At 48.3% G+C, this 12,085-nt stretch overlaps 1 protein-coding gene across 1 annotated transcript; it reads left to right on the top strand.

Moving 5' to 3' along the window:
* Positions 1–356: 356 nt before the first annotated feature.
* On the top strand, positions 357–9,974 carry GFI1 (growth factor independent 1 transcriptional repressor; the record flags this gene model as incomplete). The annotated part of the gene is made up of 6 exons (XM_080348934.1): positions 357–471; positions 734–940; positions 5,496–5,911; positions 5,995–6,132; positions 7,717–7,882; positions 9,796–9,974. 6 exons carry the CDS (start codon positions 357–359, stop codon positions 9,972–9,974), a joined length of 1,221 nt encoding a protein of 406 aa, XP_080205060.1.
* Positions 9,975–12,085: the final 2,111 nt, after the last annotated feature.

The raw sequence follows: 12,085 nt of genomic DNA, 5'->3' as shown, positions 1-12,085 counted from the left end.
TCGTGCCGGCATCCCTCCTCCGACGGGCAGGGCACGGCTCGCCGTCGGGCCGCCGGAGCGTGACCGGGGGCGGCGGGAGGCCGCGTAGCCGCGCTCCGGGGAGGGGGGCGAGGGGAGCGGGACCGGGGGCGGTGGCCCGAGCCACCTGCGCGCCGCCACCTGGCGCGCCGCCCCCGGCGAGCGACCCCTCCCGGCCGGCGCCCCCGGCCCTCACCGGCGGGCTCGGCGCCTCCCCGCAGGTCGCCTCCCCGCCGCCGCCCCGCGGGAGACTCGGGGGTGACGCTCGCCGCCCGCCGCCGCCGTGCCCGGCGCTTGGAGAGGGAGTGCGGCCGCGCCGGCCGTGGCAGCACCCCACCATGCCGAGGTCTTTCCTAGTGAAGAGCAAGAAGGCGCACAGCTACCACCAGCCCCGCTCCGCCGACGAGGACTACAGCCTGCGGCTGGAGACGGTGCTAGCCCAGATCTGTGCAGGTAGGAGTCCCGCGGTCGCAGCCTTGCTTGCGGCGGACAGAGCCCGCCCGCCCCGCATCACCCCGCTGCCAGCGGCACCAGCACCGGCCGGTAGCTGTGCGGCCCCCCGGCACCGCAGCCCCCGCGGGACGTCGGAGGGGCTGGTGCGGGGCTGGAGAGAGTCCGGCAGTAAAGCTTGGTGGGAGCGGAGCCGCCGCGGGAGGTGAACGGCTCCCACTGCCGACCCTCACTGAGGAGTTCCCTCTCCCTCTTTGCCCTGCAGACAGCAAGATCCCCGAGGACACGGGGCTGTGCCGCACAGTCCTGCCCGATCCGGAGCCTTCCCAGGGGCGCTTCTCCCCGGAATCCCACCTTACCGAGGCTGCCGATGGCACCTCCGAGTCCGCGCCGAGCTGCGAGGGCAGCGTCTGTGACAGGGTGTCCGAGTTTGAGGATTTCTGGAGACCTCCCTCACCCTCCGTCTCGCCAGGTAGGGCAGGGGAGAGCAGCCCTCAGCGAGGGTCCGCCCGGGTGTCTGTATGGGTGCCGAGGGGCAAAGTCTCATGGCTGGGCACTGCAAATCTGTCCCTTCCACTCGTTTTTGGGTGGTCTCTTTCAGGTTGCTTTTCCAGCCTGTCTCCCACTGCTAAGGGAGCAGCGGGTGACAGGCTGTGGAAAAGTTGTGATGCCATCGGCCGTTGATTTTTTGTTTCTGATTAATTGCTAGTGGCAGGCTGGTTATGTTCTAAAGGTCCCAGCATTTTCCTACGGGGTCCTTCTACTCGGAGTTTAGATGGTTTTTTTGACACAGTAAAAATTTATACGAGGCTATCTATATAACTGTAGTAAACAGCGTTGACTTTGTGTTTTGTACTACCTGCTACGTGTTTTCCCTAACTCCCTTTCAGGTTATTTCTTGCCTATAAAAAGGATCTCTCTCTCACTCTCTCCCTTCCCAACTCCCCCTTTTTTGTTTTATTTGCTTTTCTAAAAACGTATTCGTAAAAAACAGATGAAAATAATGACGGTCAGATTTAAACACCCCAAATCCAGGAAACTCACACTTATGGCTGCAGTGCCTGTCTTTAGCTCCCTCGTCCTGCCTTTGATGTGGTTGGAGCAGTGGGAGATGCTGTCCCCAGCCTGGCGCGAATACTTATCTCGTTTAAGAATACAATGGTGTCATTTTATAACAACAAAATATATATATATATATAAACCCCACCTTTTATTGCCTTGGTTAAAAAGTGACAGCTGGAAAAAAAAAAAAATTGCTGTCTTAGTGAAGGAAAAATTGTCTCAGCTTTACCAACTGAGAGCAAGATGCCAGCAAACGAATATTTAGTCCTGTTTTCCCACTGATTTTAGCACTTTGTCTTTATAGTGTCCTTGCATATCAATGGCTGGTTGTAATGATGTGGGTTTGCATTTTTAAAGCCTCCCTGTCTTTTAAGAGTCTTAAAGCCCTTTGAGTGAACATTCAAAATGCTGCCCAATATCATCACAGTCAGCCACCGGACAGTTTCAGTCTGTGCAAAGGACAGACGGGACCAAATACAGCAATGTATCAGTCTCTCTTTTGCTAATACTTCTGCATAAAGTGTAGCAATGTGTGCAATTTTTATTCTAACGAATACGTTCTTCTCCTTCCCCAAATAATTGTAATTTCTTCACGGGAAACAGACCATTTTCACGAGGTGTCTAAAAAACAGAAGTAAAATGGAGCAGGTATTTACCAGGGCTGCTCTGCCTTTTCCTTCTTCCCACTCCTTTCTTCCCCCGCTGTGGGACTCATTAGCTCCCCATCAACCATCCAGCTACCCAGGGCAGGTATCTTTGCAAAATAAGGGTGACACCCCCAGATGAAGATTTTTTGGAGGGAGTGGGGGAGGCCAGTCTTGGGACTGTCTGATCCCACGCACGGGAGGAACAGAAAGGTAAGAAACTCCAAGTACCATAAGGAAAGAGCTTTATTAAATGAACCTCGGTACATTGAGAGAGGTTCTGTTACATTAATGATGAAGGCAGTGGCAGCAGGGTTAGATAGTCGGGTTTCCTCTCACAGCCCCCCCAACCGCTCTGCCTTCCAGCTGCTTTGTCACATTCATCGCAAAGCTGAAATTTGTGCCTAGGTCACTTCTGCAAGATGCACTGGTGAGAGACTGGATTTCTATGATTGTGTTTGTCTGGGTGGGGCACAGGTTTTGTGCTTTGACAGGCAGCGCAGATGAGAAATTATGTTTCTAAATCATGCTCAGGGCAGGTGCGGTGAGTAGTATGATCACCCCCTTATTCCTAGAAGTGAATGTAGGTGCAGGTTACACTTCAATACACAGTGAAAGCCAGATTTCAGGTTTCTTTGAGTGCTGTGCTGCTGATCCAGGCGGGCATGCACAGACATAATACCTGTTAACACTCTAATACGTTGTTGACTCCATCAGTGCAAATCACTTTGTTATTTAACCTCACTTTCTACGTGTGTCTGTAATCATATGTGTTTGCATATACAGAAGGTGCCTGATAGCTCAGTGCAGCAGTTTATTAGTATCTCTTGATAAGCCTGTTGATGCTGCAGTCTTGAAGAGAGGTTTTTACTGGCTAAAAATTAGTTTTGCAGAGAGTGTGGTGTTTTGTGGTCTGTGGAGGAGGACACTTGAATCTTTCTTTGCTGTGCATATCAATCTGTTGCCAACCATTTCAGACTGAGTTTGCCTTGCCTTCAAAAAATACCATTTATGTTTTTTCTCGCAGAAGTGGTCTATATAAATGCTGCACAGAATTGGTAGGAAGAGGAGGGAGAATATGTCCTTCCCTTCTCACTCCTTGGAGGCCTAGAAGCTGTGGAGTAGAGGAGAGACAGACACCGAAGCCCCCTGCAGTGTGGCAGAGCAGGGTTTGCAGGTCACCTTGACACTGGGAACAGGGCTTGGATGGCTTGAGCTTGGATGGCTTGAGCATGGTGTGAGTGGCTCATCTGCACTTGTGCTTGAGAGGTCTCCAAAGTGTCTGAGGTGATGGAAGGAACGTTGCACGCAAACTGATCTGTGGTGCAATGTTTACCGTGTCCCATGTTGCCAATTCCAGGGGCTCAAAAATCAGGTCAGCCTTCCCTCTTCTCACTCAACAGACTGGGTTAGAAATCAAGATTGTAAGTAACACCTTGTGGATATTCAGTTCTAGCGTTGAAATACTGAGGGTTTACGTTTTCATGCTTTTCTTTACAACCTGGGCTAGAAGTTGACTATAAGAAAAAAAAAAGTTGAACAAGCAAACAAAAGGAAAGCTGAGGGCCTGATGAAATCATGCAGTTTCAAGAGCTGGGGCTTTAAGATAGTTTTGAATCTTGTGATAAAATCGTGAGAGATGGCAACACTGAAACTGGATGCAAAGGCACAGGGTAGATGATGTGACGCTGACCACAACTTTGCAGTCAGTGCAGAACAGGAAAAATCATGCTCAGCACCATGTCAGCTAATTTGATTTCATCGCTATGTTCAAATGTCCCAGTTGATATGTGCACATATGTTTCCAACCAAAAGACCGCTAATTTCAGTGGAAAAAATTGAGACTATTAACCTCTGAAATTATGTGAAAGATAGGAAACAGTCAAGTCATTCAAAGTTCAATTTTCACCTCATTTCTCACTCCATTCTGTAACTCTCCATAACCATCTGCCTATCCAAATGGATAGCCTGACAGATCATGCCTTCCACCTCTTGTTTGTCAAAGGTTGAGAAAGCCATGGGAGCTGCGAAACTGACAGGAATGAGAAAAAGCAAGAGAGCAATTGTAGGTGGACATGTTTTTGGGTAAGGGAGGTTATTCTGGAAGCCCAAGTTCTAAAGGACGCCAATATCTCTGTGAAGCATCAGCACTTCAGCAGTTAACTGATTCATCTTTTCATTGGCTCACTGAAACATTTGTCCAGTGGAGACATTTAACTCTCCCATTGCTGCTGCCTATTGTGATAAATAGTGAAAGCAGAGCACCTCGGGCATTAATCAGCATCTTTGGCTGACACAGATGGGGTCTGGTACCTCATGTTCCCTGCCCAACTCTGCTTTCCTCTATGTGAGGCTCCCTGAGCATTTGTACCTTTAGATGCTTATCTCAAAGGCTGCTTTGCTGCCATTGTGTCAGACTCTGCTATGGGCCACCCAGGTGTGATTCATCTTGTGGTGCCCACTGCCCTGGTAATTGTCAAAGGTGAGCCTCTTAGAGCCAACTGAAGCCATCTGAGCTTGTCCTGGTGGAAGATTGCTTTGATTATGACTGCTAGGAAAATCTTTTCATCTCTTCAATTTTTAATGTGGCCTATACCGATGATTTCGCAAAGCTCTACTTTGGGTGGACTCAGTTTCTTTACTTGGAGAAACTCAGAGCAATCTGAATCACTCATGTTTTTATTTAGATGAGGACTCATTTATTTTTTTCTGAAAAAGTGAGGCATGACATTCAAGCACCTCAGAAGCTGTTCTCTGTTTCAATTATGCTGTAGTATAGTTATGGACAGTTGTGGCATGAAGTTGAGAGACAAGATTTGGGCATTGAATTGTGCAACAAGCAGTTTTTAGTTTTGTTGAATAGGTGAATCTCGGCATGCTTGCTCCTTCTGGCACCTCTGTAATGTCATATATATTATATAGATGTGTGGGATCTACATCAGAACTCAAAGATGTGGACTGTCAGCTTTGATGCCCATCTTGGGACACTGAGAAAACCAAAGGCAGTTGCAGACTGGGTTGTTTAGTGTCTCAAGAGTCAGATCAGTGCATACACACCTGGGCACCCAGAGATGGAGATATAGACAAAATTAGTGGCTGCTTTAAATAATCTGTCTGAGGCAGCAGGTCAGTAGGTAGTCCTGGATGCACAGACATTGCCATACACTATGACATGTCTCTCATTAGGGATGAAAGGGCGACCATAATGTGAAGTACAGGGTTCTGGCTCTGGACTCAAGTCTGAGTGCTGAGATGACTCTGTCTTATGATACTGCCTGGATTGTGAAGCGCACTAATTTCCATGCCCTTTTGTTTCTGCAGCCTCGGAGCGATCTGTGTGTCCGTCCTTAGATGAAGCACCCCCCTTCTCGGTGCCCTTCAAACCGTACATGTGGAACAGCCTGGGTGGCTCTGAGCTGAGACACCTTGTGCAAAGCTACAGGCCCTGCCCGACGCTGGAGCGAACCTCAGCCCTGGGGCTCTTCTGTGAGCGAGGCTCTGAGCCTGCCCTCTACAGTGCAGAGTGTAGCTCTTCCCTCGGACTTTATGGTGACTTCAGCTCCACAGCCCCAGGGCTGTTTGAGCGGCCACCAGCAGCACCACCCAGACTCTATGCCGAAACACAGCCTGGGCTGCAGCAAGAGAAGGGCCCAGGTGGCATCAAAGTGGAGTCAGACCTATTGTGCCGCCCATTGCTCATCAGCACTGGCTCTTACAAATGTGTCAAGTGCAGCAAGGTAGGGATCTGTTTCTCCCGCAATGGTTATGACTCTTCTCCTTCTCCTTGGTGAGCCTGACCCTGCGTGCTCTGTCCCCTCAGGTCTTCTCCACACCGCATGGCCTTGAGGTACATGTGCGCCGCTCACACAGTGGCACGAGGCCCTTTGCCTGTGACATGTGTGGCAAGACCTTCGGCCATGCAGTCAGCCTGGAGCAGCACAAGGCCGTGCACTCGCAGGTGAGAGCAGGGCGGGCTGCCAGGGTGAAGGTCCAAAGGCCAGGGCCAGCTAATTGCCCTGGCTGGTTCTGGGGAGGCCATGAAGGCCATCACAGGGCAGTAGGCGGGCATCTAAACTGAGAGGAAGAGAACTTGGTGGGCTCACAGTGGGTAGTTGTGGGTGAAGAATATGGTGGCAGGCGGAGGAAAGGGTGGGCAGCTAATGAGCAAAGGAGCAACTCAACAAATAAAGAACACAGGCTTTGTTTCCATTCCCCAGACCTTGCGTGCATCTGTATTAAGCAACAGGCACTTTTGGCACTCCAAAAGTAACAGATAATAAATAATAAATTTTCACTTTCAAAGCTAGAGGTTGTAATGTGGATGTGGACTGTTTTTAACAGCTAAAGCAACTCCCTGTGCTTTTTTTTTCAGTGCAGCTCTACTCATGCTTTCTTCTCCCCTCCCCCAAGAAGTCAGTCTTCCCTTGTTTGTAGTCATTGTGTCTGTGCAGGGAACATCTGAACGACCAGTCAGGTATAGAGCACAGACTTCGCCCGTCTCGACACCCTCTGAGTCACACACCAAAAGAATATGGTAGTTAATTTTGGTAGGAGGACTTGTAACATTTTCCACCTACTGATATTGTGCCATATTTCCCCTTCACCCACCCACTTGACCTGGCGTATCTTCCTTCTTCAGATTGGCTTTTGGAGGATAGAGTTACAGCCATGTTTTTTTTCCTGTTTTATTTACAATTTCATGAGTGTAATAGCAGAGCTCACAATGAGTGAAAATATCACCTGTTAAACAATGATGAAAAGAGCAGCACTGCATATTATGTCCATGGAGGGGACAATATTTCAGGAAGAGGACATTAAAAGCCAAATAAACTAAGACGATTGTATGAAAGCATAGCAGGAAGAGGAAGGTATGATGGCAGTTAAGGGATAGAAAGAACAGATGACTTATCATGGAAGAAAGTGGTAGAATGAGGCAGAGGAGAGAGACAGCAAGATCTTAATGCATTTATTTTGATATGTTAAAGTAGTAAGCCAAAAAGCTGTTTTCCCTGGGTGCTCTAAGTACCTTTCACTTGAATTTGAATGGAACTACAAATAAGGAGTTAGCTGTTACCTGCCAGCAGAAGTCAGCCTGCCACAGAGATTTCCCAGGAGGGCCAAGCAGACCTCAGCACCCACTTCTCTGTGCACAGGGGAGAGGTGGCTTCTGCACACTGCTGCTGCTGTTTGGCTTCCCACGGGAGTGATCGTGTCTTGGGCCCCTGCTGAAATGTGCCTGTGGATTCTGCCCAGTTGGTCAGGGCTGCTCCCACCTGGCCATTCGTGCTAGCCGGAAAAGCTGTTCAATTAAATTTTTGTGAAGGGCAATGCACAGCACTGGAAAAGGGTGCATTATCTTTTTTATCGTGTGGTGTTTATCATGCCAATGTTAGCATCTCCGCAGGCCAGTCCAGCTCTCTGGAAAAGTGTAAGTGCTTGCTGAGGCAGAAAGGGAAACACTGGTGGGCTACTGAGCAGTTTGTTGCTGGTGGGATCGTTGGCGTGGTGTAACGTGTGTGTGTTTGGGCTCCTCTCTCTGCAGGAACGCAGCTTTGATTGTAAGATTTGTGGCAAGAGTTTTAAGAGATCTTCTACTCTGTCCACCCACTTGCTCATCCACTCAGACACCCGGCCCTATCCGTGCCAGTACTGCGGGAAGCGGTTCCACCAGAAATCTGATATGAAGAAACACACCTTCATTCACACAGGTCAGTCCTGCAGCTGCTGGTGTTCAGCCCCAGCTGTGAGAGCAGGTCTCTGAAAAGGTCTCTCGGCAGTGGTCCACTCCTCCTCAGCTGGATCAGTACAGCACCTCCCCATACTTCTCTCTGTCCTGCTGCTTTTCATGCTATCTGAGCTCTACTTGTGCAAAGGAGGGTGATTTGAATGTGGTTTCATGAAAAGCAGCTGCAAAATAACCCAAATCCTCACAATCCAATCAGTGTTCCTTTAATAGGATCCACCAATGTTTATTCAAAGGGCTTTTGTGTAAGATGACTTGTAGGGTATTATATTGATGTAGCCTTGATTTACAGCTGAGGTCCCTGGAAAATGACAGGTGAATTTGATTGCAGCATTTCTTTTTGCAGGATCTACCAATTTACAATAGGAACAACAGGAGCCTCCTCCTCTAGATCAAATACCAACTGGAGGGCCTGGGGTCTAACTCTTAGTCTAAATATTTGTTCAGAGGTTGTCTGCTCTTCCACCCAGACTTTCTGAGAAATGACTGCAGTTTGATACAGAATGGAAGGAGAGGTGCAGAGTTCTCAAGTTTCACTGTTAGTAATAAACATGGAAACTAATAAAGTGCAGGTGAATCATTGAAGGAAATTGTTTTAAAAATATAATTCAGTCAGCATGCAGGCTTATCAGAAATCTTTAAAATCTTGCTTTTCAGACCTGCATCATTAACTTAAAGTAGAGGCAAATGAATGATGTGTGAGGTACGGAAGCATTTGTAGACACGAAACAACAGCGGGTACTGGCCAAATCCAAGGTTCATATAGCCAAAATCCTGTTTTCTGATGGTGACCACTAGGAGATATCAAGGATGATGCCTAAAAATGGCAAATGCGTAGAAAGATGGCATTATATGTAGTGCTGTGTAGTTGTAACTTTTCTAGATGACAAGCAGTGAACAATTAATGTTACTTATAAAGATTTTCCACCAGATGTTTGCTGGATGAAAATGAACCCTTTAGGAAGGAACACAAAAAGTATTTCTGTAGTAACTTTTCCAAATGAGGCCTAATTAAGCAGAATTTCAGCGAAATTCTGAATCAGTCAAAACCATTGTTTTTTTGTGAGGTCAGAAACTGTGCCGGGGCTTTTAAATTGCTAATATAAAACCAGGTCCTTAACTGAATTGGGGATCCCTTTCATATGCAGAACATGCTTGTGAACTGAGCCTCCAACACATTTCATATTATTTTATGGCTCTAAGAATCTGATCTTCAAACACGCAAAGAGTTTGTTGCTCGAGCTGAAGTCAGTGGGGTCTGCAGGTGAAAAGCCACTCTGAAAATCAGGCTTGGTTTTTGTGGTTGGGTTCTCTCTTATCTGTTATTTGATAATAAACAGTATGAAAATGCACTGAGATCCTGCTCACATGGAACGGGACCTTCCTTTTGGGATAGGTCACAGCTCATGGGGTTTGGCATAACAACCCCCATCAATCTATTCCACCTGCCCCTATGCTGATGCTATAATAATCGATGTTAGGTGTTCAGCATAACCTGGAGGTCTTCCTGGATGTTCCACTTGCTTCTAGGACACAAAGCCAGTTTAAAGCACACAGAGTCCGTGCAGCTGAATGAATTCACAAGTTACGGTGTCCTGACAGCACTCTGTGCTTCAGGCTGCTCCCAGGACTATACTGGGCCGATGAAGGTGCAGCCAAGTCCAGGCCTGCTCAGCTGCAGTGCAGGGTCAGCTAATGCTGTGGAGCTCTCCACTGCATGTTTTTTTTATAAGAATGACTTCTTTGGTAATCACACAGGAATCCCTTTGATTAGGTCCAAGGCCCAGCGTGCGTTTGCTGTTTGCTCAGGTCCTGCGTAAGCAGCATGTTGCTGCTTTCACACCTTCTCTCTGTCTTTCTCCCACCTTCTGTGTGCAGGTGAGAAGCCTCACAAGTGCCAGGTGTGTGGAAAAGCTTTTAGTCAGAGCTCCAACCTCATCACCCACAGTCGGAAGCACACAGGCTTCAAGCCCTTTGGCTGTGACTTGTGTGGCAAAGGCTTCCAACGAAAGGTGGATTTACGGAGACACCGGGAAACACAGCATGGCCTGAAATGAATTCCAGCTGCAGTACAGAAAGCACCTACAACACTATGAGAACAGACTTCCTTGGCTCTCCCGCTGGACCCAAGCCCCGTCCTAAGCACAGACTCTGGCATTACCTTCCTGACCAGGAGCTTGGAGAGAAGTGGACAGGCCCAGGCATTGACAGCTCAACCTGAATGACTGTGAAAGCGAAAATTAAACGCTGGGGTCTCTCTCTTCCCTTCTCTGTTTCTGAAATAACACTGGAAAATAAGCCTGTTAGATATGAAGCCTGATACTCCAAAGATGGATAAGCTACCAAATACCTGAAGCTGTAAAATATTTTTCCCATGGCCAAGATGAATCCCCTGAAGTTTCCAGTAGCTTGAATCACCTTGCAGAGAAACATGAGTATAACGGTGTTTACATGGTAAGGACAGAGAGCCATCAGCACATGGTGCAGGGAGCACTTGCCTTGGTTGAGTTTCAGTGCTAAATGGCTTCACTCTTGGTTTCCTGTCAGGAAAACCTGGAGGATCAGGACTGAACTGTGTGGTTTGACATCTCACTTGTTTTTAAGCAAAGGTACTAGCTTGGACCTGATCCTGCTCTCACTTGTTCTGGTGCAAATCAGGAGCTGCATTAACAAAGAGGCCCTTTTTAATCTCCGAGAGCCATCTCTTTGTGCAAGGCCTGGCTGTGTGCATGTGTTTGAGGCATGGGGGTTACTTCTTGCTACATCCGCTGGGGAGAAGGAAGCTTGTGAAAGATGTGGAAAAGCCAAAGCACAGAGTTATGCCTTATAACTACAAACCCATCCAACAAGTGATCCTGACTGAGGAGGGCAGGAGCACTGAGGAGGCACAGACTTGCTGTCCAGAACCATTACTGACTTCGGCGTTCTGGCTTGTTCTAATAACTGGAAAATAGCTACTTAATAGCATCATTTGTATATTTGTTTTTGGTTTTTTTTCAATTTTTAAAGGGAAACTCAGCTGAGGTGGGCAGGAATCATAAAAGTATAATTGACTGAATTTGCCTTAAATGACCCTGCATGTACCTCAGTTAAAAAAATGCTGGTTTTACTTTGTTGACCGGTTTGTAAATGTCCTTATTAAGATTTTATGGAGTGTCTTATGTTTATTGGTACATATTTATTGGAGTAATGTTTTAAGTTAATAAAGTATTGAGGATGGTCCTGAGTGATTTTTATTTAATACATAACTTCAGCACATTTGTGAATGTCAGCCATTACGATATACCCCAGTGATGGTCAGGGATACGGCATTCGAGGAGATAATGCAGGCACAGCAGAATTTGCGCAAGGGCTCTGGTGGTTAAGGAACACAACTGCCATGTTTATTTGTCCAGCTGCCACTGATTTCAGTTAAACACTTCACACTTTGGAAGACTGGGGTATGCTGTGCATAGGCTTATCACCATGAAAGGGTTTAGAGGGGAAACAGCAGTTTTAAATGTCCGCTTTGGAAATTCAGACTGTCAGAAGTCCCTGCCTAGCCTAGGAGGAACTTGAATGCCCTCCCACAAGATTAAATGTCTGTGCCGGGGAGTCTGCAGGGACACCTGAGCAGCAGGTGCATCCTTTACACTTAAACCCGTTGGGACTCACAGAATTGCCTTCTGCCTGCCTGCCATGTCAGCAGGGCTTGCTCCATCTGGCAGCCGCAGCCCACACAAAAGAGAAGGAGGAGGATGATGGAGGGGTCCCTCGTCCTTTTCGCAGCAGAGCGTGGCATTGCAGCCTGAGCTTTTACACTTGCCCGTACCCTTGCGTGCCCACACGGATATATACTGTTATTTCCAGCGTTGTACTTTTATTCTGGATAAAACCAGTGAGCGGAGGCCTGCTCTGTCTGCTGGGCTGGGCCAGCCCTGTGGGCACCCCGGCCCCGGGGGCCATGGCACTCCAGCTGCCAGCCTGCTCCGGTCCCGCCAGCCTGCTCCGGTCCCGCCAGCCTGCTCCGGTCCCGCCAGCCTGCTCCTGCCACCCCCTGAACATCAGCCACGGCCCCGCCTCACCGGGCTGCCCTTGCAGGCTGGGGCTGAAGCGTTATCTCCACAGGGGTCACCAAGCACACACCACTTGAGCAGGGGGCAGCTCTGCCACACACAGTCTCTCACAC

This window comes from Nesoenas mayeri, assembly GCF_963082525.1.
Source record: "Nesoenas mayeri genome assembly, chromosome: 8".
Taxonomy (NCBI): domain Eukaryota; kingdom Metazoa; phylum Chordata; class Aves; order Columbiformes; family Columbidae; genus Nesoenas; species Nesoenas mayeri.
This window is presented reverse-complemented; position numbering and strand designations above follow the sequence as displayed.